Raw genomic sequence first — 26,288 nt, forward strand, 5'->3', positions numbered from 1 at the left:
CATGGGACTGGTGAGCACTGTGCCACCACACCAGGACAGCTGTTTGGGGTTCAGACAGTGGGACTGGTGAACACTGTGCCACCACACCAGGACAGCTGTTTGGGGTTCAGACAGTGGGACTGGTGAACACTGTGCCACCACACCAGGACAGCTGTCCAGGGTTCAGACAGTGGGACTGCAGTGCAAGAACTGCTGCACTGCTACAAGTAATGTTTAGTACTGCTTAAGAGCAAAGAGCTCTTTCCTGGGACACTGTTTTGAGGAACTTAACCTGCAGTAAGAGGCAGGTTGTGAGGCTGGGTGCCTTAGAGAGAGCTTGCTCTGCTTTTGTTTTGGGGACACTTGTTACAGAACACAGGCTGAAACACTGTCAGAATTTTTGTAAAATTGCTATTATTGAAAAAAAATAAAAAAAGGTAACATATCAGCTAACTGAAGGAGAAGTTGAAATAATTGATGTACATGTGCATTGGAAGTTTCCAAAGCATCTGAAATTTGATCTCAGGACAATAGCAGGACTGTTTCTTCCTCAATCAGGAGGAAAATACAGGTGGTATTATTTGATCTCCATTTGCACTATGCTTGAAACTGGCTTTTATGTCAGTTAAAACTGAATATGGCTGTAGCAACTTTTAAGTAAATATCTTAGTATTATCCTGCAGTACAGCTTAGAGTATAAAACCAAAATTCTGGAAGCGTTTCCTGGGGAAAAAAAAAAAAGAGAGGAACTTTTGTGACTAAAAAACAGGAATAATATTTAAAGCAGATTCCCTGCCCTGCTGTCTCACGTGTTCCTTGTGGCATGTGTTTCCTGGTTTGGGATTGCTCTTTGTTGGTACTCACCAGTCCCTTTCACTGTGGTTGCTGTACATGCAGCACCCTTGAGGCCTTCCCTCTTGCCAGCAGTACTTCTGGATCCCAGAAACACTGATAAACTCACAGGAAGCCAAATTTCTTGTGCTTTGAGGGCGTCATGGTTGTTTTGAAGGCCTTTAAGCATAGAATAGCTACTGCTGTATTGTGTCTGGTTTAGGTTCATGACTGTTAATTCCATGTCTGAGAGGAACTGTCCGATTACCGGGAAGGGGTTGTTTGTGGATTGGTTTGTGTGGGGTGGAGCACAGAAATGATCTGCAACCAGAGCATTGTAATTACATCCTGACAGCTCACCCTTGCTCTCCAAGGGTGCTCTGCAAGCTTTGGCTCCCAGCTGGAGGAGGATTAGGATTCACTCTCCTCCAGCTGGTTCTGGGGAAGAGAAGTCTGTAGTTCTGTCTAAAAAATCCCGTGGTTGGATAACAGATGGCCTCCATCTGTACACTGGGTAACTCATTGTAGTTACATCCTGACAGCTCACCCTTGCTCTCCAAGGGTGCTCTGCAAGCTTTGGCTCCCAGCTGGAGGAGGATTAGGATTCACTCTCCTCCAGCTGGTTCTGGGGAAGAGAAGTCTGTAGTTCTGTCTAAAAAATCCCGTGGTTGATAACAGATGGCCTCCATCTGTACACTGGGTAACTCTGGAAACCAGAGTGCTAAGAAATGACTTTGAACTTTAGTCACTCGACTAGTGAAGAGGTGAAGGAGCTCTCAGAGCCCAGGAGAGCAGGTCTGAAATGCTCCTGTCAGGGGCAGCTGCCAGTGGATGCCGTGGGCTGGTGCACCCGGGGTGGGATGGGGCTGGATGGCACCGGGGGGGCTCTGCCAGGATCTGCAGTCCTGGGAACTCAGAGCCAAGCCTGTCACTGGGGGAGGACATCAGGTGTGTGCTGGGTCCCTGTGTCAGCGGGTGCCACTGGGGAGGACGTGTCTGTAACAGTGTTCTCTGACACAGGTTCAGCTGGCAGAGGATACCTGGCTAAAAAGGAGACCAGTCCAATATGTCCAGTGTGTCAGTCCTTTCTGTCCTGGGGACTGTTGGCAGATATGGAATGACACATCTCTGAAGTTTGGTTAATAAAGGAACTGTATTTACTACAGAGCTTCAAAATCTAGTCAGACAGGGAGGAGGGTGGATGATGGAGAATGTTGATAAATAAACAACAGCTTGATTCCTCTGTTAGCTTTGTTATGTAGGAAGGGAAGAAACAGCAGAGAAAAAGAGAACAGATAATCCCGTCCCTGCCTTTCCCCTTGTTTTCCAGCAATTTTGTCTTAAGTGATAGTGGTGGCAGGAAAAACAGTTAAAAAGGAATAATTATTAAAGGAAGTACTGTCATTTTCGTCAAAATATAGGTTCAGTTTTCTTAAATAAGTACGAATGCACAGTCAACACAATCTGGTAAACAAACACAATGTGCAGGACTGCTGAGACTTCAGCCTCTGTCCTCTGGGAGTAGGTGGGTGGATGGACTTTCTTCCCACCTGCCTTGTTCAAGCATTTCAAACTGCATTTATCCTAATGAGTTGTGATCAGTCATGTTAGGCTCTGTTCCACCTGCTTAGGTTTTCTCTTTATTTGGTGTGTAAATCTGACTTAATTTTTCTGTCCTCACTAATTTTTTTCTCACTACACGAGCACCTCTCCTTGGAGCAGCTCCTAAAACTGCTGCTGGCATGGGCTGCTGCTGCTTGTTCCACTGGCCAAGGGTCTGGCAGCCCTCCCAGTGTCACTGCTCTTGTTGTGAAGCTGCACTTGCAGTGAGATGGAAAAGGGAAAGAAGGGGGGCTGAGGAGAGTGACCCTTGTGTTGCAAACAGAGTCTCATTTGTGATATATTTGCTTGTTTTGAGGTCCTTTGCAAGGTCAGTTACCAACCTGGGCAGGAACCACAAATTCAGGGATGAAAATACTAGATCTTCCAAGCATGTTTCTGTGAAGACCTATGAATTAGTAAAACTTTAAATTATCAATACCTCTGTGAGTTCACTGTATTTCGGAAAATTGGATAGAACAAATTATGGATCTTGGTACACAGTTAAATACCTGCACAAGTGTTATTAAAAATATGAGAATGGACCTCTTAATTTCCCGGAATCTTTGCTTTTAAAGCTTTACCGGCAACTTGAGTCACCAATTTATCTCCACTTATCAGTGTGTAAAATGGAAATTTTGCCAAAACTGAAGGTGTTCTGAATTATAAAAGAAATCACTGGTTCTACACATTTCATCCCATTTCTGTTAAACTGTTCCATCTGATCTTAAAAGCCCAGAAGAACTGGTGTTGGATACAGCCTGTGGATGTGTGTGTGTATGGGTTTGACTTCATTTAGAATTCTTGAACAGTATACAGCCTCTCCCAGGGATTAGGTTTCTCCTCAGTCTTTGAGCCTCAAATCTGGATATTTAGTAATGAGTGTTTTGATTGTAGTGCTGGATCTCTGAACTTGTCTGGGTTCATAGTGAATTCCTTGAAGGTGTGCGTGGAAGGAAAGAAAGTGATTCTGCTGCTGAGTGTTGCAATGGCTGAGCTTCAGAAGCTGCTGATCACTGAGCTGTGAGCAAAACCCTGAGTGCCAGCTCAGGAACAAGGAGATGCCCTGGCTTTGTGCTGCTACTCATTTCTTACAAAATATTTTTTTTTCTAAAATAAACAACCATAAAATGCACAAACTGACCCGGCACAGGCTTTACCTGGCTTTGCAAATTCAGGATGCCTCTGTAGGGGTGGTCTCAGCAGCAGACCTGTTGGGAGGAGGTTTTCTCTGCATGTGTTTGGGGTTTTGCCACACTGGCTGTGTGAGGCTGCTCCCCTGGGACTGGTCTGTGCCTGTGCAGGGTGCAGGGAGAGAGAACAGCACAGCAGGAGGACTGTGGGTCAAGAACGTGGCATTTTGTTCAATCTTACTGTCAACAGTGTTATATTGAGCAGTGGGTTTGGATAGTGAGGAATTATACGTAGAATTAAAAATATGTAGAACTATGTATGTAGATAAATGTGTAGAATATTTCTTTTCCTTTGTTCTCTCCATCTTGTGTTCAAGGTGGTAGAGTTCCAAAAAATGAGTGGGATTTGGTGTCCTAGTTGCACTTGTGTAGGTGTCCTGGGTAAACTGCAATAGCAGCCAGGAACCAGGTAGATATTTCTCATGTGCACAAAATGCTCATTCACAGTTCCTTTTGTGTCTTCTCTAGTATCATGTTTATGTGGCTCCCTGCATTCTGTTGAATATTTTTTTTCATTTACGTTTGTTTTCTAACTGAAGTACTTTCCCTTCTTTTAGGGATGCAGCTGATGTTGATGTAAAGCAATGGACAGTATTTAAAGATAGAATAATTACCTATACGTTTTTTAATCTAAAATAGAGTGATATAATCATCTATCACTCCCAAGACAGCATCCTTTATTTTCTAAGGTAGGACAAAGTGCAGGAGAGAGCTCCCAGGATCTAAGTTTGGGTACAGAAAACTTGAGTGCCTTGAACCTGCAGGTTCCTGAGCCAGTGTCCAGTGGAGGGAGTTCCTTTACACTGCAGAGACAGAAATGTGAGCCTGTCCTCCCTCCACACCCCCAGTTTGCAGGCAGGAAGTCCTGGCATGTGATCCTGATTGTGAGGAACAAATCTCGCACCGGTTTAATCCTCTGATTAGAGGACTTGTTAGCTCTGGGAAGGTTATTTAACGACTGACTGTCTAAATATTTCCACCTGACGTCCTGTGAAGTTCTTGCCACGTGCAGTTTCTTCAGATTGAGTGGCAGCCCCAGAGTGTCCACGTTGCTTTTTTGTGGGGGTTTCCAGGTGTCAGTGACCACTGCCTAAAGTTCAGCCCATATGTACCTCACTAATATCCAAGCTGTTGGCCTTCACACTTGACTTTACTCTTGTAGCAGCAGCATTTCAGATTTTCTCCCCATTGTAATAGTCCTTCCTCAAACAGCAGCACTTACTTTGAATGTCCTTTAGTTTTTCTTTTTAAGTGACCCTTACATGTTTCTCTTAGGAAGAGGAATGTGTTTTGTGCCTGTCCTTCCTTCTGTATACAATTTTCCTTTCCTTCCTTACATTTGTTTTAATGTAGCCTCATGTTTTAGGCCATCATTTTGCCATATAAATAAGCTTCTTTCTTTCAAGTGAGACTCAACAGGTGAATTGGGGACAATATCCATTTGCACAGGCAAACATGCACACGTGTTATGGCACCAGTTTGTCTTGGGTGTAATAAAATATATTTAGCATTGTTTTCTTGAGCACAAACAGTATTTTACAGAATTTCTGTTTTTACTGTGTTGCTCCATATTTTTTCTTCACCCTACTGTCTGGAGAGAACATTAAAAATTGTGATTTGGTAACTTAGAAGAAGGGTTAGTTATTAACCATTGCTGCCACAGGTTGGTACTACTGAATAGTATTTCCCAAATTATCCACTTTTCTCTATATACCACAGAAAACCCCACATGATTAGTAAAATTACTTTGACAATCTGAAATTCCTTGGTTCTGATTTTATTGAGGCATGGAACTGAAGCGGTTTCCTTCCCCAGCCACTGATCCAAAAGGCAAGGAATCCAGGCTTTGTGCTGCCCTCCTCACTGGAACATGTTTCCTCATGTTTTAAATAATTTTCTTCATGTGGTGTAGGTTGTAGTTCCCCTCTGGCTTTTCTGGTTCATCTGCTTCAGCTTTTGAGGCAGACCTTTGCACCAGCGTGGGCTATTTGAAGTGAGGAGTAGTGCTTGTTTAAAAACAGACCCGCAGAAAAGCAGTACCTGGTGTGAATTCTCAGCAGCCACCTCTCAGTGCCCCCCGAGGGCTTACAGAGCAAAGCAAAGGAACAAAAGTGTTGGTGTGAGTGTCTGTGTTCCTTTTACACTGGTGTAAGTCACACACCCACTGAGCCCAGCCCCAGGAATCCCAGAGCACGTGTGTGATGGTGGGCACAGTGCTGGTGCCCAGTGATCCCGTGTGTGATGGTGGGCACAGGCAGTGCTGGTGCCCAGTGATCCCGTGTGTGATGGTGGGCACAGGCAGTGCTGGTGCCCAGTGATCCCGTGTGTGATGGTGGGCACAGGCAGTGCTGGTGCCCAGTGATCCCGTGGTGGTAAATGCAGGGAGTGAAGTCCATCCACGCTGTGACAGTGACCATGGGAGCACTGGGGGCTGCAGGCTGGGCTGGGAATCCTGAGGAGCTCCTGCCTCCCTGTTCCTAAACTAGGAGGGCCACAGAGCAGCTGGATGGGCCCAGACTGGGGTTGTACATCAGTGCACACACAGACACTCTTTCCATGGGCACTTGTCCGTGGTGCCTTTAGGAGGGGGCCCCGTGGGTGACTCCGTGGAGCACATTTGGTTCCTGGATCCCCTTTGTGTAGTAACAACATGTGCTGGAGGCTGGCAGGCTGCAAGACACTGTCAGCCCAATTTGTTCTGGCTGCCTCCCTCACTGAATCCGGTGACATCACACAGATAGATGTGCTCGCGAGCAAAACAGCAGAAGGAGTTGAATGTCTGCCAAAAATTTGCAGTATAAAACTGAGCTGGCTGCTTCCAGTCTTGTTTTCACCAATCTTTCATTGTGTGCTTGCGTTTTCCACTTGCCAGGATGTTCTTTGCTGAACAAACACAGCAGCACTGAAATCTCTCCATACTTAGCATAACAGTCTCACACAGAAAGGCAGTCCTTTTGGAGGAGCAGCCTGATCTCCACCTTCAACATTATTCCAATTTAGTTACTTACTCTAAAACATTTTGAATGGTGGTAGAACCTTCCCCCCATCTGTAGGTGATTTTTTTTTTTTTAAATCTGGTAAAGTCTTTGCTTGCAGCTTGTCAGAGGTGGTAAACACAGGAAACATTGGAGCTGTGAAGGATAGTCTTTAATCTGGTTCTTCCAAACCTAGACAGTGTTTAGATGTGGACATCCAAATGGGAAGGACTATGGGGATGAACAGGGTGTGCACAAATACTGTTTCTTACAGAGGATTGTACACCCTTCCCCCCCCATAAAATAACCCTCATGGATTTGAGGCAGATAAAAAAGAAACAGGGGGTCAAAATGTATGGTTTCCTCCTGGGAAGAAAGTATTGTAGTCTTTCAGATCAAAAAGTCAGCACAGGAATGCCAACAGCATTCACTGGTGGGGATAATGCAGCTGCACTGTTGAACTGATGTTTGTGTGGGGCACTTTTTGGGATGTCAGCAACCTGCTGTAGTGGAAGGTGTCCCTGCCCCAGGCAGGGGTGTGGAACTGGATGATCTTTAAGGTCCCTTCCCAACCCAACCATCCTGTGATTCTATGATTCCATAGTGCAACTCTGATGTCACATTGGCTCTAGCTATGAGTTAAAAACCAGTAAACTGTTTGTGTAAGAATGTAAGATTTAGCCTTACATGCAGGGATATTGATGCTCTTGAATGTTCAGTCCCACTAAAGTTTATTAATAAATATTGTTTTTTACCTTCTGTCTGAAGGACCATTACAATGTAGTTGAGATTCTCTGTGAAACTTCGTGATGACATCTGACTGAACTGAACATAAACAAGTGATGGTGTTAATAGTTGTACACTTTGGAGTACTAACTTCTGTCCAGGTTACAGTCAGTGCTGTATTGAGTGTGAGAACCAAGGAAAATCTGTGAGATGTGGTGTACATCACAACAGTTTAGATGATCTGTAAATGTCTGTGTCACTTTGTGTGTTAGGGTTTGTTCCCTCGAGTTACTCAGTGCCTTTATTGTCCCTTTTCCTCACAGCCTGTTGCTGAACCAATTCCAATTTGCAGTTTCTGCCTTGGTACAAAAGAGCAAAATCGGGAGAAGAAGCCTGAAGAGCTCATCTCTTGTGCTGACTGTGGCAACAGTGGTAGGTGACCCTTTACAGAGCTGCTGGTGCTACTCCCTTCCCTTGGGACAGAGGAGCTTGTCCAGTGCCTGCTTCTGTCCCCGCCACGGGGAGGACCCACCAGTGAGACCTTTGCCATTTAACACAGAGAAATCTCGTGTAGTGACTGCTGCTGACCCAGACCTGTGAGGAATATGCTGCTGGGGCAGAGAATGCAGTTAGTTCAGCTGGATCTTGTGCTTTCAGAGGGGGGCAGTTCAGTTCAGTCAGCCTCAAATAGTTCATTTGGCTCCTGGAAGTTTCTTTAAAACTATGGCAACGAAGACCAGTTTTATCATGTTTCTCAGTTCAGTTATGAAGAATTACCTTTGTGTTCTTTTGTGTGTGGACCTGCCACTTGCTATCTAGGGCATTGGTTTGGTGTAGATAGGAATAGAAGCATCTAAAAATAGGAGTATCTGGATAACCAAAATTCTGCGTGGGAGCACGTAAGTGATCCAGCAATCTGTCTGTGAGCTCTCTGTGACCATTCCCAGCAGCAGAAGGGTTTTACTGGTGTGCTTTCCCCCGTTCCCACAGGTCATCCGTCCTGCCTGAAGTTCTCCCCGGAGCTGACGGTGCGAGTGAAGGCCCTGCGGTGGCAGTGCATCGAGTGCAAGACCTGCAGCTCCTGTCGAGACCAGGGCAAGAATGCTGTGAGTGCAGGGCTGGGGCTGGAGCAGGAGCACAGCAGCCCTGGGGCTGGGCTGTTAAACTACACAATAAAACAGTCTAGAGGCAAAGACTTGCAGCTTTTGAGTCTGGGAGTCCTTCTGAGACCTGTGGGATACCTTGATATGTCTGTAGATAAAAACTGTGCCTGTTCTCTGGGGTGGTGACAGGTTAGAGGAGGGCTTGGTGCTGGTGCACATCTCAGGAGAGGTTCACTCCCTCTGTCTTCCCCAGGATAACATGCTCTTTTGTGACTCCTGCGACCGTGGCTTTCACATGGAATGCTGCGATCCTCCGCTCACCAGGATGCCAAAAGGTGAGGACTGTGCTATGAAAAGGATGATTTTAAGATGATGTGGGAAGAGATCAGTGGGTAGACAGTGCTTCCACTTACTTAGTCCTCTTTTAACTACTTTTAGCTGCATTTGGCTTGTTTTTTATGGAATTCCTTTTCAGGTATTAGAAACCAGAGAAGGGTCAGAGCTTCACATCCAGATTTTCCACTATCTCCTGCTTCCCGTACTTTACTGTCTGTGAAGGGTTTTGAAAAAAATCTTTGAGATTTGAAGGAGTAGAAGTGATCCCTGCAGGTTAAAAGGATCAACTTCCATTTGAATGAATGGCCTTGTCCAAAAGAAAGAGATGGATTTAGAAGTTTTTGAAGTCACATCCAGTTGGACAGTAGAGTATCCCAGACAAATGAACTTTCAGTCAGAAAGCAGGTTATCTATGGAAAATTCCTCCTTGGAGTTATAAGAAAATTTTCCTATAGAAGATAGTTGGAAGTAGTACAGTCATAAGCAGATAATGGGATAATTAACCATTAAATTATGATTTTTTGGTGGTGTGCTGCCAATTAAAGAGATTTCCTTCATGTTTGGAACTATTTGGGGGGTGGGGAGCATTAACTCGAGTTTTAGATTGCTGAAGCATACACATAATTGCTCTTACCTGTATATGTGTAGTCAAGGCCTGTGGCACCATTCCTGCTCTTACTCTCAGAAGGCCTGTGGACTGTAATTCTGCTTTTTGTCCTGTATAGATGTCTCTTGCATTCAGTGATGGGGACTTGTGCCTTACAGGTATGTGGATATGTCAAATCTGTCGGCCCCGGAAGAAAGGAAGGAAACTGTTACAGAAGAAGGCAGCCCAGATCAAGAGACGCTATGCCAACCCCATAGGACGGCCCAAGAACAGGCTAAAGAATCAAAACACAACGTAAGTCTCTGCAAGGAGGAGGAAAATGTGAGATTCTGGAGGACGGGGGGTATTTCTGGAGTGTCTGCTTTACCTTGTGGGAAGGTTTCTTTTACAATTAAGAGCTGCTCATTATTCTTTAATACAGATTTTCTGAAAAGGGCTGTGAAAGACTAGAAGTGACTTCTAGGGCAATCCCTCTAAGAAGTGTTGAATACTCAGTTCTCTCATAGAATCCTTTAGATTGGAAAAGACCCCTAAGATCATTGAGTCCAACTTTATCCCAGCACCGTGTTCACCACTACCCAAATCCCCAAGCCACACCACACACCTCTTGAATACTTCCATCTCAGCAGAGTTTTAAAATTTCCAGCCTGAAAGATGGCAGCTGGTTGGAGAACGCTGTCCTCAGCTAAGATGACCACCAGTGGTGTAGGTTCTTAGGTAATATGTGTCCTGCACGTCTTAACTTTCTGTGGAGTTCTTACAAGAATTCCTGATCAGTGCAAAAACTCTGACAAATGACAAGTGTAAATGTTTAATGACTGCAGAAACTGAAGCCTCGTGTGCAGTGTATTCATTCTGGTTACCAATTCTAAAATTTGATGTTGTATTAAATTTGGTGAAAATCTCTTGTTTATACTCAGATTAATTTCACATAATGTTCAGTGTGGAGAAAACCAGTGCAGTGCTTCTCCTGGGGGGTTTAAATGCTGGCTCCTGTGGGGTGCCCGGGATCTCTGGCTGCTTCATTTCTAAATTCTTCAGTTCATGTTTGGTTTGTGTGGGGTTGACAGGTGAGTTGGAGAGGAGGGCAGGCCCCTCCCCAGCTCTCCTGGCCACATCTCTGCCCTTCTCATCCCGCAGGTCAAAAGGCCCCTTCAGCAAAGTCCGCGCGGGGCCCGGTCGGGGCCGGAAGCGCAAGATCGCTCTGTCCGGCCAGTCAGCAGGGGCAGAAGGGGGATACCTGGAGCAGACAGATGTCCTGGACTTCTGCAGAGATGGCAGCAACACCCTGAAGTTCAACAAGAAAACCAAAGGGCTCATAGATGGCCTTACTAAATTCTTCACTCCCTCCCCCGACGGACGGAAAGCTCGAGGGGAGGTGGTCGACTATTCTCAGCAGTACAGGATCAGGAAAAAGGGTACCAGGAAATCTAGCACTTCAGAATGGCCCACAGGTAAAGATTTTTCACCCTGCCAATGTAAGTATCCTGTACACCAAGCAAATGTTCAAAGGCTAGGATGTTGAAGTGGGTAGAATTGCTAGAGGCTGGAGACTTTGAGCTGAAGTTTGACACTCCAATGCAGTTATCTTTGGTGCACTGAGGTAGAACCAGTTGGAAAAAGGAAGTGATCCTAGAGACCTTTGCCTCTTTATATGTGATTGCAAGGCCTGTTGAGGGATTAAATGATGATGGTGAGGTAAAATGCCCTAGAGAACATGCTGAATAATGTCCCATTTGAAAGAGGTAACATAGAGAGTGGTTAATGAAAATAAGAGCAGCAGTGTAGAAGTGGGAAATGGGAAATGGGTGATTCAAACCAGGCTGACAGACCGTGAGTTTCTGATTTGTGGTCTGGGCTCATGAGTGGTTCTTAGATTTCTCAGCCATGGAGGAGCCTGTTTGTGCAGTTTGGCATCTTGCTGGAAAGCACCCCTTCCCTTCTAAATACAGTTCTGCTTTCCTGGTTCTTTCTTTGTGGTCCCAAGTCTGAATAGAAAATCCCATCAAAAAAACCTGGCAGTGTGTCTGAATACAGCCAGGTGTTGTTTGTCAGTGCTCTAAAAGCAAGAACTCTTTTGTAAATGTAAGTGAAGACAATTTTCTCTTCTATTTACAGACAATCAGGATGGCTGGGATGGAAAACAGGAAAATGAGGACCGTTTTTTTGGGAGCCAGGATGTCTTAAATGAAAAAGACATGGAGTTGTTCAGAGATATTCAGGAACAAGCACTGCAGGTAAAGTTAAATTTTGGCATTTTGGGATAAAATCCTCATGACTTAAGAAAACATTTGTTTTCTTTGAAAGCAGAGCATTTAGTTTCCTTATTTTTGGGTGCCATAATAGATACAGTTACTATCAGAGTGGCAGAAAGGAAATAAAGCATGTATAAGTCATTAAAAAGTACTCTTTTTGCTGTTTTTTCTTCTTATAAATGTGAGGTGGTTTTTAATTCTTCTGCACTTGTGATGATAAGGAGGTAGCTGCACCCTAAACATTGGTTTGGTAGCTGCTACATTTACAGTGGTACATCCAGTCTCAAAACTGGGAAGACACTGATGCATTAGGTTAAATACTTGCATATTCCAGTTTTTAACCTCAGGAGCAGTTTGTGTTTCTGTTCTTGGCTATTGAAATAACAAGAAAGGAAATTACAATGGGACTAAAGAAAGATTGTGTTAAACTTCACTGTGTACTAATCTGCATTTAAAACTATGACATGCAGCAGTGGGGAAGGTAGTGGAGGTTTGTGGTGTGACAATGCTTATAATTCTTTCTTTTTGTGAATCACGTGGTTCCTTGAAGTGTGACTGGCACTGGGTTTAGTGTCAGAAAACAACATCTGCCTCTTGCTGGTTCTCCCTGAGTTCGAGTAGGATGGACTGTGTAGATAAGAATGTTTTAATTTATTTCAGCTTAGAAGTCTTTCACTTGGAAATTCATGAAAACTTGTTTGTTTTTTTTCCCCTTGCATAGAAAGTAGGGGTGACTGGGCCTCCCGACCCACAGGTCCGCTGCCCTTCTGTCATTGAGTTTGGCAAATATGAAATCCAGACCTGGTATTCCTCCCCATATCCCCAGGAGTACTCGAGGTAAGACTCTGGTTCTGCCTCAGTGTTTATGGGACAGCTGGCACAGAAATCTTACACATTTTGGTGTCTGGAGGGTTGTTGTGCTGTGCTGCATGTATGGTTGTTCTGAGGTTCTCTTACCTAAGGCCTTTGCAAACTGTTTAAACTGCAAACCCTTCAAACTTCAACTTTATTCTGAAAGAGGAATGACTTCTAAGGGCTATAACTAGAGAAAGAAAATTAAGTGAAACTCTTTATTCACCATTTAATGAGAACACGTGGTCTGTCATGAGGAATTATTGCAGCTGTACTAAAGACATTGGAGGTAACTGCAAACAGCATTCCTGCCCCAGCTGGAGCATGTAACTGGAGTTAAATCCCAGCAGCCTCAGGACACTGGCACTGCAGCTGTTGATGTCAGTGTGACCCATATGTCTGTGGGGACGAGGGAAGGGAGGGACACTTTTTAAATGTGCATTTGTTACAGAAGAAGTAAATGCCATGACTAACTATGGTAAGGTGGTTTTGCCTATCATTAGCACATTACACGAGGTCAGTACACACTGGGTTTGTTGTCATCAGGTTCTCAATCTGCAGGAGTGAGGAATTTTATACAGAAGTTTGTGTCTTCAGTGTCTGACCTTCCTTTGCCTTTGCTTACAGGCTACCTAAGTTGTACCTTTGTGAATTCTGTCTAAAGTATATGAAAAGCAGAACTATTCTCCAGCAGCATATGAAAAAGTGTGGCTGGTTTCATCCTCCAGCCAATGAAATTTACAGGAAAAACAATATTTCAGTCTTTGAGGTAAGTTAGAAAACGGAGTCACTCACTTTTATCTGTAAAATAGGATCTTCAGCACCAAATTGGGTGATAAGTTTTTCACAGCCCAAAAGATCTTCGTTCTTGAAACATTCACTTGCCAAGAGTGAAGAACTATGAGCAAGCAGGCAGTGGGAACTGACCTTGTATATAGATTATTCATCCACAAAACAGGAGAAAACTCACTGTGTAAAAATGTGTTTCTTTCGTTTTAGGAAAATTAATTTTAGGTTGTCTCTTAAGCTAATGAATGTAACAGGAATTGGCCACAGCCTTTGTTCTGGGGCAGTTTTAAGTCCTTTGAGGCACCACCTGTACCAGAGGAGTCTTCCTCTCATGTTAAGGCCTTTTAAACACACGGGGACACTCAGGTGAAGCACGAGCTTGCATGACAGCACATGGAGTGACAGCTTTTCCTCCTGTCTGTAAGGTTGATGGCAATGTCAGCACTATCTACTGCCAGAATCTGTGCTTGTTAGCCAAGCTCTTCTTGGACCACAAGACTCTCTATTACGACGTGGAGCCATTTCTTTTCTACGTGCTGACACAGAACGATGTCAAGGGCTGTCACCTTGTTGGCTACTTTTCCAAGGTGAGTATTTGAGTCCAAACTGTTTGCTGTGCTGAGAAATGCTGTTTTGGAGTCTTTACTTCTTGTAATTTTAGGGCTCTTGCATTTTACCTAATAAATTATGTAATACAGGTGTAGACATCTGTTTCAAACAGATTTTTTTTTATGTTACATTCAGAGACCACCAATTAGTAAAACCAGGTTTCCTCAGAATGTTGAATAGCATATATTTGCTAAGGAACTTGTACTGCAGCTAGTGGTTAAAGAAGAGCTCCTCAACTGACTTCCTGCTCTTGGTGGAGATGGGGAGTACTGTTTGTGAGATAAACAGAATTACCAACTGTTCTGTCTCACCTTTGTTCTGTGAATACATTGTTTTCCAAACAAGTTTGGCAATTTTGCACCTCATTTGAAACCTTTTATTTTTTTGAGGGAACAGGACCAAGATTTCAGATAGGCCTTTTCTTAAGATTTTTGTCTTTTATTTGTGGCTTCCCCTCTCACTTTTTGCTATAAAATTACTTAGGAGCTTGTACAGAACAACTTCTACTATTTCTCACCGGTCTTCTGCTTTTCTTTTCCAACAGGAAAAACACTGCCAACAGAAGTACAACGTTTCCTGTATAATGATTCTTCCACAATACCAGCGTAAGGGCTACGGCAGGTTCCTCATCGACTTCAGTAAGAAACTTTACTTTTTTTAGTCTTTTTCTTTCCGTGTTTTAAAGAAGGACTTAACAGTGGAAGTGGATGTATTAGTTTTAAATGGCTAAAATAGGTTTTTCCTCTGTCGCCTCCAAAATCGCTGTTGCAGCTGTGCTTTGGGCTGGGTGCAGTTTCTGGGCAGGCTCCTGCTGCCATCTCGTGGCACTGCCTACAACCAGTGTCTGATGGCAGCAGAGCTCACAAATCTCACACTCGAGCGTTGAATAACAGGAGTTTAAACAAACAAATCAAAAATTGACCGAACAATTTGGAGTATCCTTCACAGTCACCATCTGTATCTTGTAGGCAGCATTCAGCTGCTTTCTGGAGAAATGCCTTTGTGGAAGTTGGGGTGGAAGCAGAAGGTATTTTTGTAACCTTTTCCCTGTGTATCCTTTAGGCTATTTGCTTTCAAAGCGTGAGGGTCAGGCAGGATCCCCAGAGAAGCCCCTGTCGGACCTGGGGCGCCTCTCATACATGGCTTATTGGAAAAGTGTAATATTGGAGTGCCTTTATCATCAACGTGACAAGCAATTAAGCATCAAGAAACTGAGCAAACTGACTGGGATCTGCCCTCAAGATATCACTTCCACCCTCCATCACCTGCGAATGCTCGACTTCCGCAGTGACCAGTGAGTACAGGAGCCCTCTGGAATTCCAGGTGCATTCAGGGTGTTGCAGTGAAGTTTAGTGGTGCTGGGAGACAACTCACACGCAGAAAGCTTGATTTCATTTAAGACTTAAGTGTCCAGATACTGGCTGTAGAGATTGTGATGCTCATTTACAGTGCCAGAGGTGCCAGAGCTGGGTCAGGTGTCCAGCTGTGTAGCACTGCAGATGTGGAACCTGGGAGGAACTTGCAGCTGTGAGAGAAAGCGAGCTGGTCTCTTGGTCATGTTCTCTCGGGGTCCCTCAGCAAAATCAGTGGAATATCCTCACAAAACAGAGCAAAGAACAGCAGCTTCCCCTCTCTGAAGGGAGGTCTGCTCCTTATTTTCAGTTTCTGAGCAGACAGTTGTTTCTGAGCTGTTTCCCTCCTTTTCTCTGAGCTGTGTGGAATAACATGGAATGCTTGAGGAGTGGGATAGATCACTGGGAGAAATGAGGTGTGTGGGTGTAGAATAGAGGTAGTCTGCTTGCCCAGCTGACAAGTCAGGTGAAATACTGGGAATTATTCTTGTTTCAGACCATAGCAGTTTGAGTGGGGTTGTATTCTATTGTGTGTTAAACTTGAAACTTATTTGGAAAACTTGAAGTTACTTGAGAATAGTTTTATTTCCTCATTTCACAGTATACTTTAACCAGTGATATTGCTCCCAGCCCCCTGAATAAAATTCACTTATGATAGTGGGACTAAAACTTTTTTAAGCAGTTCTTTTATTACTCTTTAGTACCTTTCACCTTCTACTGCCAGTTCCCCAATGGCATACCCCTTGTCTATTTAAGTGTCATAAAAGTGATACTCTGCAGCTCCGTGGTACCCATGGCAGGATAAGCTTCACCATTAACAAGAAATGGAAAGAATTTAGCGTTTCCTCAGCTGTGAGATGGTTTCTCTGGTAGTCTGATGGTACTGGAAGTTGTGCAGTTTTAATGAGCTCTGTGTCCTCTGAAGTTATTTGTGACAGCCCTGATGGAGAGCACACAGGTTTCTCTGTAACACGTCTGTTCCACGTGCCAACACGTGCGGTGTCTGTGGCCTGTCACTGAGTGGGTGTTGTTGCTGCCCAGGTTTGTGATCGTGCGCCGGGAGAAGCTGATCCAGGAGCACATGGCCAAGCTCCGAACCAACGTCCGGCCCATCGACGTGGACGCCGAGTGTCTGCGCTGGACGCCCGTCATCGTCTCCAACTCCGTGGTCTCTGAGGATGAAGAGGAGGAAACAGAGGATGGTGAAAATGAGGAGCAACAACAGCAGAAAGAAAAGGATCCAGAGACCAGTGTAAGAGTGAATCTGTTACTCCAGGGTGGCACGTGGTTTACCCTTGGTGCTTCTGCAGGCAGTGCTGGCAGGATTTCACATGCAAAGTTTGAGCATTTGTCGTAATCATAAAATGCAATGCAGTCATGACAAGTTGATGTATCTTTATGGTTTCAGGTTAGAAAATAAAAATAGAGAAAATGTGGAGGCATAGTCTGGAGAACAGTCCTTGAAGGGGTTGCACTCTCGCACCAGGTGATCAGCACTGACTAGAATACTAAGAGGCAAATTATCTGCTGTTACTGTATTTACATTAAGCTAATTGTGCATTTCGATGGGAAAATAGATTCAAGTTTGTCTCACTTTTTTCTTGAAAACGGCACAAACACGGTGTTGGAATGTAGCAAGGTGATGGGTGGTGTTCCAGCTGCCACTGAGCGGCTGCTGCTGACTGCAGTCAGTTAATTGGGAGGCTAATTGAGGTGCATTATCACCAGTGAGGAAAGGTGGCACTACTTGGATCTCATAAAGGTCAATTCTTCTTTTTAATATCGGATTCTTAAAAGTCACTCCTGTTAAACTTTTCTGACTTTTTGCTTGAGAGCTTTTGTGGAATCAAATTCAGGATAGACATGCACGCTGAAATAGGAGGTGTGAAATCTGTTTGTTTTTGTTTAACTCAGATGGTAAAATCTGTGTCATGGGAGAAGAAGGAGCAGGAGCCTTACTCGCCTACAGAGAGCGAAAAAAAGCCAGACATCGTCGCTCCGGCCAACTCCGCGCGACCAGACAAGCACATTTTCCCCCTGGACAGTCTTCCTGCCAACAGCCAGCCCTCCCGGAGGGGGCGATGGAACCGCAAGAGCAAAAAGCTGCGCGAGCCCTTCTGTGAGAAGGAGCCGGCCCTGCCCGGGGAGGACAAGGCCGCGGTGCCCGGCGGGAGGTGCAGCGAGTGCGAGGAGAAGTCGGCAGCCTCACGGGGCCGCTGCAGTGACTGCGAGGAGAAGTCGGCGGCCCTGCAAGGGAGGTGTGGGGAGTGTGAGGAGAAGTCTCCGGCCTTGAGAGGCCGCTACGCTGAGGATGAGGAGAAATCCCCGGGTTCCCAGGGACAGTACGGCAAAGGGGAGAAGGCCGCGGTTCCCCGCCGGCGGCACAGCGAGGGCATGGAGAGGTGGAGGGGGCAGCTGAAGAAGAACGCGGAGCCACCCAAGTGTCGATTCCCAGAGGACTGTGACAGGTTACCCCGGCGCTACAGCGACAGCGACAGGGCACTGCTGAGGTGTTTCAGTGAGAGCAGTGAAGAGGAGGACGATGAGCCCGTGAGCCCTCGGTCAAGCTCTCCACCCGTCCTCACCAAGCCAACACTGAAACGGAAGGTGTGTGCCTTATTTCTTCTTGTCTCTGGCTGTATCATGCAGGCGGTTTGGTCAGGATGTTGGGGCTTTCTGAAGGATGGTGCAGTTCATGAGGTCTGTATTAAGTGGACGGGTGGCACATGCTCAGTGTTCCAGAACTCTCTCTAAAGTCCTACTGACTTTTTTTAGTGGTGTTTTTTGTTGAGTCCAGGGTAGGAGTTTGGGTAGGAGTTTGGGGTTTTTTAATTCTATCTCGTGCCTTGGGTTATTTTTCTACCTTGGTTATTAAAGTTTTACTCAGTTATGCAAAATAGAAAGAGATATGGTCCTACTTATGAAAGAAGCTTGCAAACCACAAATGCTCTCTAAACAACTGAAATCACAGCATAAAGTCTTTGAAATTATTTACTGTGGAGGTGGAGATGTGAATTCTATCAACGTGACTAAGCAGATCCTCTCTTTGTGGAAAGCTGCACTAAAAGGTTCTCTCCTATATCATCTTCGCAGCTTATTCTAAACTGTTCACCTCTGTGTTGTAGTGTCTCTAAACTCCAGCTGTTATGGATGGGCTGTGAACTTGAGCTGTTCAAATTCCAACTGATGGCAGGTGCTCATCAGTGTTTCTGGTGAACTCTGGGTTCCAGGAGGGAGCTCTCTGGTCCTGCTTGGGCCGCTGAACTCTGCCGGTCCTTTTTCCCGTATTTATCAGTGTCGTGTTTCTACCTCACTTGATGAAATGCCTTCTCTTTCCCCCCTCCCGCTCCCAGAAGCCCATCCTGCACCGGAAGAGGCGGGTCCGCAAGCGCAAGCACCACAACAGCAGCGTCGTCACCGAGACCATCTCCGAGACCACGGAGGTGCTGGATGAGCCCTTCGAGGACTCCGACTCCGAGCGGCCGATGCCCCGGTTAGAGCCCACCTTTGAGATTGAGGAGGAGGAAGAGGAGGAGGAGGACGAAGAGGAGGAGAGTGAACTTCTGTCCAGTGGATACTTTCGGCACTTAGCCCCACCAGACACGCTCAGGCACAGACCCTCTTCCAAGAGGAAGTCCAAAGACGAGGAGGAGTCTGATGACAATACTGGTATGTTTGGTGGTATGCTGGTGAAAGTTTGGTATAGGCTGTGTGAGATGATAACAGCTCAGGACAGAACAAGTTGCTTACCTTGCCTTGTAACTTCTGGCCCAAATGTGGGGTAGGCATAAATTACCAGTTCAAACTAGCCTCAAGCATTCCCAAGTTTTATGAAAATGTGGTGCATGCATTTAACTATCTTATTAGCCCTGAGCTGATCACAGGCTTGTCCTTGTGATTCAGCTTTCCTAATGGAATTTGAATCTGTGATTGTGGAAGAACCTACGGAGCAGGGTCACTTACAGAGATAAAACGAACATGAACTGGGAGCCCTCAATTTTCCATAACAGAGGGAAATATTAAATTGTCTCTTCTGAGATCCTCTTCTTCATCACATTGCACGTTCAGGCACTCAGCTTCTCACATCTCCTTGAAGTTCTCGGAACCTTCAGTTCACAAAATAAAATTATTTGGTTGAGGCTGGTTGTGTAGAGTCCACAGAAGCAGCATCTGTCATTAGATGTTCCATTAGCAATCTTCATTATGGCTGTTTTCTTGATGGGCTGCACAGTGCAAAACAGTCAGCCAAATAAAAAAACTGTATGAAAAACAAGTATGGTGCCATTATCCCACAATAAAAAATTGTTACTGGAACAAACTCATTAATTTATGGCTTTCAACGAGGCTGTGGTTACCAGAGGAGAATTTTTCTTTAAAAGTACTTAAATACTAAAAGCATCAATATGATCATAGCACAGTTTGCTATCTATTTAGCATCAGTTACCCTTCAATCCTTACAACAGCATAGAACTCTATCAATTTAGTTCAAACACGTGCTGATAGAGCATTAAGTTGCTTAGTGGGAATATATGCACAGTCATCTTATACCATTGTTTTTTAAATTCTGTTGTGGTCAGATTACTCATTAAATACATTTTTGTGGTACTCCAGCAACCACTAATAAGACTGTAGGGTCTAACAGAGCTGTTAGATCAGTTGTTTTCAGCCTTTTGTGCTCTTCTGAATGTTTTCTGGTGGAGATGCAGATCCCTTTAGAGATTCCACTCGCATATATTGTTTTATAAAATAAATCAATGATTTTTAACTGTCTTTTGCAGACTACAAATAGTCCATAGAGTGCCCAGGGATCAAAAATGGTATTTGCAAAGCCACTGTTTTAACTCACACCTGTTACATACTACAATGATAAATTTCTTGCTCACCTATTTTATAAATACTTGTCACTTAGTGCTTTCTGTTCCCTTGTCTCATTTCTGTTGCCTTTTTTTATTTCCCCTGACTTCTGCAAATTTGTCAGAACCTCTAAGTAATGAGCAGTAAGCACACTATTTTAGGGTGTTCTGTTCCTGACATCAAACAGGAGCTGTTGGCTGCTTTTGCCTTTAATGCAGGTGGGGATTTGAGGCCAATTTTTAATAAGGGTCAGGTGTTCTAGAAGACAGAAGTGTTCTATGGTGTGGAAAACAAAACTTTTTCTCTATGTTCTACCAATTCTGTGCAGCTTGAGTAGTGTTGTGTGGGGGAAGATGAAGCTCAGTAATAGGCTGAACTGTGTTTTTTTACTTTCCCTTGTTCAGTCTGTAAGTTTTACTGTGAATGTGATAAATCTGCTGTAGCAGATATGAAATGTGAAAGACAGGGAAGAGAAATAGTGATTTACTTTTTTTAGGAGGTGGATTTTATTCTTAAGGGTTTAAGTGTTAATGCTTTAACAAATACTATGAACACAGATCTAAATGGAAACACGTTTTTATTGCAACTTCACGTGTTCCCCTACGCTGCAGCACTTTCATTTGTGAACATATTTTATCAGTAAAATCTGTCTTTTCAGGGCTTTATTGTATAGCATAGAGCTTAATTGGAATTGTGTATAAAGGCTCAGAGATTTGAACACTCAAAATCTTGAAAGCATTGTTGTTCTTTGAAAATACAGTGTGCATCATGCTTGCAAACGAGCAGACCTTGATCCTCCTTGTTGCTCTTCACAATAAATTTCCAAGCTAATATTGGAGTTGATAAACACGTTGGGCGTGCTTGGGAAGGCTCCCATGAATGCTCAGGTCAAACAAAAACGTTTGAACAGTGTCTTTCAATCTGTGTTTTCAGGTAACCCACCTCTGAAACCGTTGTCTATGCTGAGGAAATGCGAAGCAAAGGATTCTTCACTGGAGCCAGATACTTCCACACCCCTGAAAAAGAAGAAGGGATGGCCAAAAGGGAAAAGCCGAAAACCAGTCCACTGGAAGAAAAGACCTGGTCGAAAACCAGGTTTTAAACTGACCCAGGAAGAGGTGCCACCACCAGTTCAGGATGAAGGAGCTGATGAAGCAGCAGCTAATTCAAAACCGGGGCGTAAGCCCAAAATTTCAGATAAAGAAGAATGTGTTGAGCAGAAAGAAGACCTGCCTCTCCTTGAGGAAAGGAAAGAGGAAGATGTGAACATGGAAGCAGAAGAGGTAGGAGAGGGAGAAGAGGAAGATATAGCCAGCAGTGAAGTAAGAGCAGTTTCTCCTGTGGACAGCAACAGCAGTCCAGTGCCAGAAGTAAAAGAGCCTGAGATAGAAGAGGAAGTAGAGGAGAAGCCACGGGTTTTAGAAGAGCAGAGGCAATCAGAAGAAGAGCAGCAAGAACTCGATGAACCTGAGCACGACCATGAGGAAGAGGAGGAAGTTGCAGTAGTGACAAATGAAAATGAAGATCACGACGCTGATGACGAAGATGATGGTCATCTGGAGTCAGTGAAGAAAAAAGAATTGGAGGAACAGCCTGTTAGAGAAGGGGTCAAGGAAGAGCCTCAGGGGCAAGAATGTTTTTTAGAAACAAGCATACCAAGCAGTAGAGAAGATGCAAAAGAAAAGGATGAAGCAGAGGCAGATTCTGAGGAAGAGCAGGCTTCCAACGAGACATCAGTGGGCTCAGAGCACGTCCCTGGGTCTGAGGATGATCACGAAGAAGAACAAAGTAATAAAGAAGGGTTAATTGAATTAAAGGAAGAGGAAGAGATTCCTCATAGTGAACTAGATCTTGAAACTGTTCAAGCAGTCCAGTCCTTGACACAGGAGGAAAGCAATGAGCATGATGTAGCTTACCAGGACTGTGAGGAAACTCTTGCAGCTTGTCAGACTTTGCAGAGTTACACCCAGACTGAGGAGGACCCTCAGATATCAATGGTTGAAGACTGCCAGGCCTCAGAACACAACAGTCCAATATCCTCTGTTCAGTCCCACCCCAGCCAGTCTGTGCGTTCTGTCAGCAGCCCAAACGTGCCTGCTCTGGAGAGCAGCTACACCCAGATCAGTCCTGAGCAAGGATCCCTGTCCGCACCCTCTATGCAGAACATGGAGACCAGCCCCATGATGGATGTGCCTTCAGTATCGGACCACTCCCAGCAGGTGGTGGATAGTGGCTTCAGTGACCTTGGCAGCATTGAGAGCACTACAGAGAATTATGAAAACCCCAGCAGCTACGACTCCACTATGGGAGGCAGCATTTGTGGAAATAACTCTTCCCAGAGCAGCTGTTCCTACGGAGGACTGTCTTCTTCCAGCAGCCTCACTCAGAACAGTTGTGTTGTCACTCAGCAAATGGCAAACATTGGCAGCAGTTGCAGCATGATGCAGCAAAACACTGTCCAGCCTGCAGCAAACTGTAATATCAAGTCACCTCAGAGCTGTGTGGTGGAAAGGCCCCCGAGTAACCAGCAACCAACGACACAGCCCCAGCAGCAGCAGCCTCAGTCCCAGCAGCCACAGCCCCCCCCTCCGCCCCAGCAGCAGCCGCCGCTGTCCCAGTGTAGCATGAACAACAGCTTCACCCCGGCCCCCATGATCATGGAGATCCCCGAGTCGGGCAGCACCGGTAACATCAGTATCTACGAGAGGATCCCGGGGGATTTCGGCGCCGGGAGCTATTCCCAGCCCTCGGCCACGTTCAGCTTAGCCAAGCTGCAGCAGCTGACCAACACCATAATGGACCCCCACGCCATGCCTTATAGCCATTCTCCTGCCGTGACCTCCTATGCAACCAGCGTCTCTCTGTCCAACACGGGGCTGGCCCAGCTGGCCCCCTCCCACCCCCTGGCCGGCGCCCCGCAAGCACAAGCCACCATGACCCCCCCGCCCAACCTGGCCTCCACCACCATGAACCTCACGTCGCCGCTGCTGCAGTGCAACATGTCGGCCACCAACATCGGGCTGCCGCACGCGCAGCGCCTGCAGGGCCAGATGCCCGTCAAGGGGCACATCTCCATCCGCTCCAAGTCGGCGCCGCTGCCCTCGGCGCCCGCGCACCAGCAGCAGCTGTACGGGCGCAGCCCCCCGGCCGTGGCCATGCAGGCGGGGCCGCGCGCCCTGGCCGTGCAGCGCGGCATGAACATGGGGGTCAACCTGATGCCCACCGCCCCCTACAACGTGAACTCCATGAACATGAACACCCTGAACGCCATGAACAGCTACCGCATGACGCAGCCGATGATGAACAGCAGTTACCATAGCAACCCTGCCTACATGAACCAGACAGCACAGTATCCTATGCAGATGCAGATGGGAATGATGGGGAGCCAGGCCTATACCCAGCAGCCTATGCAGCCAAACCCTCACGGGAACATGATGTACACTGGCCCCTCCCATCACAGCTACATGAACGCTGCCGGGGTGCCCAAGCAGTCCCTCAATGGACCATACATGAGAAGATGAGCAAGATGAACTTGCGTCCTAAAAACTGAAATATATATAAATAAAGGAACCTTTTATACTGACAAACCAGAGAAAATGGACCTTTTTCCAGTTAAAATATTGCTGTAGATTTAGAGGGATTTTCTTTGGTTTATTTTATTTTTTAGGAAGCCTGGTCTTTATTTTTTTGATTTTTTTTTTGTTTGTTTATTTGTTTGTTTTTGTTTTCTTCACAATCCTCAAACATTTTACAGCTAAAATCATTTACAGATGTTTTTTAGAGAGGAAAACATGCACAAAATCTTTTCATAATTTAAAAAGAGCCTTACTTTGCTGACAAAGTGGACAGACTATGTGTAACAGTGAAATCATGTTCCTAAATTTTTTAAAAAATGTATGTCCTTCTCCCTCCCCTGTGCCCCTCTGTATGCAGTTTCTAGTGCTGCAGCCATGTAAAATGTTTGACATCTCAAAGAATAACAGCCCTTCCCTCTAAACCCCACTTAGCATTTCCTACTTCTAGCAGGAGGCACTTATTGGGAGACTTGGAAGGGGACACAGAGGATAAATGAAGATCTTTATTTCTGCAAGTCAGGAAAAAATTTTAATCTTGTATTTTCCCTGACTCCCTCACCCTCAGTAAAATTTGGAGTTAGGTGTAAACAATAAACTATTCACCTTGGTGTTTTTGTAGATGAGTTAATTGAAATTGTATGTTTCATGCTGAAAATATAATGTAACTTTAAAGTGATCCCATTCACCACCCAGACATGCACGTGGACACACGTGTGCAGGAATGCACACACGTCCTGGCACGGGACTGCTGGAAGCACCTCAGGAGAGAACTTGGCTGTGTCCCCCCTGCACGGGGGGGACGGGTGGGCGATGTCTGCAGGGACAAGGACGTGGTCACGGCTCCTGTGGGGACCTGGAGTCAGCCCCAAACTGCTCTGGTGTGTCCCTGGAAATGCTGAGGGGCTTGTTCTGAGCCTCGGGGTCGGGCTGAGCTCGGGAGCAGCTGTTTCCAGTTCTCTCTTGGCTCGGGAAGTGCTGGAGGACGAAGTGTTTGGTGGCTGGGGCGGGAGCCCTGCGGGGTCCTCGTCCCTCTTCCCTCTCTGCTCCGGGGTAGGAAGGTGCTGAAGGTGCCACTCTCTGGGGGAGTCGGTGACTCCCTGACTCTCCCGCTGTGTTTGATACCCATTTTATAGGAATAGCCACACGTTTGATCTAGTGTGGGCAAAGAAGGGAATCGGCCTGTCTGACAGCAGTGAAACCGTCCCAGCACCGGAGCAGGATGGAGGATTTTGCTGTTTGTTGCTGCATAATCCAATTTACATTCTTTTTGGCTACACTGCTGGCACGTCACCCAGTACAAAAAGGGACACCCTTTAATGTAAAGTTCTTTTTTTATTGTATATGAAGTAGAGATACAGACACATTAATAAGACTAATTTCTTTTGTTTTTAAACCAAAAGAGTCTAAAAGAAAGTTGGGGTTTTTTCAGATGCACTAAAATGGACTTTTCCTCCAGTAACTGCTAACCATAAAAGGCAGAATTCAAAGGACTTCCACTTTTTATTTCTGTTTAATTTTGAGCATGTACAAGGCTGTGTAGGACCCCGTTTCTCTGTATATACTATTCCAGTTCCAAATAACCCGTGTAGAAAGCGCACTGTGCTGCCCTCTCTTCCTTGATCTTCAGCTGTGTCGCTGCTTCCTGGGGGTGGGGGTGGGTCTGAGACAGGAGGAGAAGCTGTTGAAATGAGGGCCGTGAATTTAGTTTGTTTGCTGTTATGTTTGGTTTGGTTTTGTATGGGTTTTTTTATCAATTGGGCAGCTCCCTTTTCCACAAGCCTTTGTGACTGTAGAACTATTGTAGAAAAAAAAAGTTCTTTTCTATATATAAAAAGAAATTATCCAACGCAGTAATATTGGTACCTACCATTTTTTCACTTCTGTTTAAAAAAAAAAATGTATTTTTAGCAAGATAACTTGGGTAATCTTCTAAAAGAAATTAAAAAAAAAAATCTCACAGTTAGTGACTTTGATGCCTTTTAAAAATAAGAGCTTTTTCATTTCATTCCATCTTTAAAATTTTTTATCTTTGTTGTAGAATATTAAAAACTATTTTAAGAAAGATAAAATTCTCTTTAAAGAGATCTCTAGAGTGTGTGAATAGGAGCTCCAGATGCCTCTAAAAGCCGCATGTACAAATGAAGCTGAGTCTATTCCTGTCTGTTTATATTTGCTTTTCCTGTTTTGTAACCTCTTTGTACTTTGTTCATGGTGACTTGTAAGCTAAGGGGAAGGGGGTGCCTAGATGCCTTTGTAATTCTCCATGTCATACGCTCCTGGCTGGATGGTCTCCCTTCCTCTCCTTGTATGTAATATCACTTTTTTTTCCCCTTTCTAGCAAGTACTTTCAAAAGAACTCTGTACATTTTAACATAAAAAATAAATTATGTTGAGCCATTTTGGATGTCAGTTGTGCGTGTGGATTTCTTTTCTTCCCTGTGAGTGGGGAACCCTGCCCCTGATCCTCGGCCCTGGGAACACGATTCCCTCTTGGCCTTTTCACCTGGGAGGGAGGTGACACTGGGAATTCACTGCCGAGATCTCTGTCAGCCAGAGCAGCCCCAGCACCCACGGGCACCTCCCAAAGGCTTTGCCACAGAGGGGCCCTCACGAGGATGTCCTGAGAAAGTAGAACTGTTTATAAACCCCACTA

The 26,288-nt window shown here is 45.2% G+C and overlaps 1 protein-coding gene across 3 annotated transcripts in view; it reads left to right on the forward strand.

Moving 5' to 3' along the window:
- The window catches only part of KAT6A (lysine acetyltransferase 6A), a 32,276-nt gene extending 6,237 nt beyond the window's left edge, over nucleotides 1–26,039 (forward strand). For 2 of the 3 annotated variants that reach the window (XM_027744319.2, XM_027744318.2), the window contains 15 exons: nucleotides 7,627–7,735; nucleotides 8,294–8,409; nucleotides 8,660–8,741; nucleotides 9,508–9,643; nucleotides 10,490–10,803; nucleotides 11,468–11,586; nucleotides 12,326–12,441; nucleotides 13,084–13,225; nucleotides 13,671–13,832; nucleotides 14,399–14,492; nucleotides 14,917–15,148; nucleotides 16,248–16,458; nucleotides 17,121–17,813; nucleotides 18,560–18,875; nucleotides 20,994–26,039. In XM_027744319.2, the coding sequence (XP_027600120.1) occupies nucleotides 7,627–7,735; nucleotides 8,294–8,409; nucleotides 8,660–8,741; nucleotides 9,508–9,643; nucleotides 10,490–10,803; nucleotides 11,468–11,586; nucleotides 12,326–12,441; nucleotides 13,084–13,225; nucleotides 13,671–13,832; nucleotides 14,399–14,492; nucleotides 14,917–15,148; nucleotides 16,248–16,458; nucleotides 17,121–17,813; nucleotides 18,560–18,875; nucleotides 20,994–23,581 (5,430 nt within the window). In that variant the 3' untranslated portion in view covers nucleotides 23,582–26,039. Of the gene's footprint in view, nucleotides 1–7,626; nucleotides 7,736–8,293; nucleotides 8,410–8,659; nucleotides 8,742–9,507; nucleotides 9,644–10,489; nucleotides 10,804–11,467; nucleotides 11,587–12,325; nucleotides 12,442–13,083; nucleotides 13,226–13,670; nucleotides 13,833–14,398; nucleotides 14,493–14,916; nucleotides 15,149–16,247; nucleotides 16,459–16,614; nucleotides 16,693–17,120; nucleotides 17,814–18,559; nucleotides 18,876–20,993 lie in introns of those variants that run through there. The other variant, XR_003545147.2, reaches the window with a different exon arrangement.
- Nucleotides 26,040–26,288: the final 249 nt, after the last annotated feature.

This window comes from Pipra filicauda, unplaced genomic scaffold (genome assembly GCF_003945595.2).
Source record: "Pipra filicauda isolate LSUMZ 115617 unplaced genomic scaffold, ASM394559v2 scaffold462_size518177_pilon, whole genome shotgun sequence".
Taxonomy (NCBI): Eukaryota; Metazoa; Chordata; class Aves; order Passeriformes; family Pipridae; genus Pipra; species Pipra filicauda.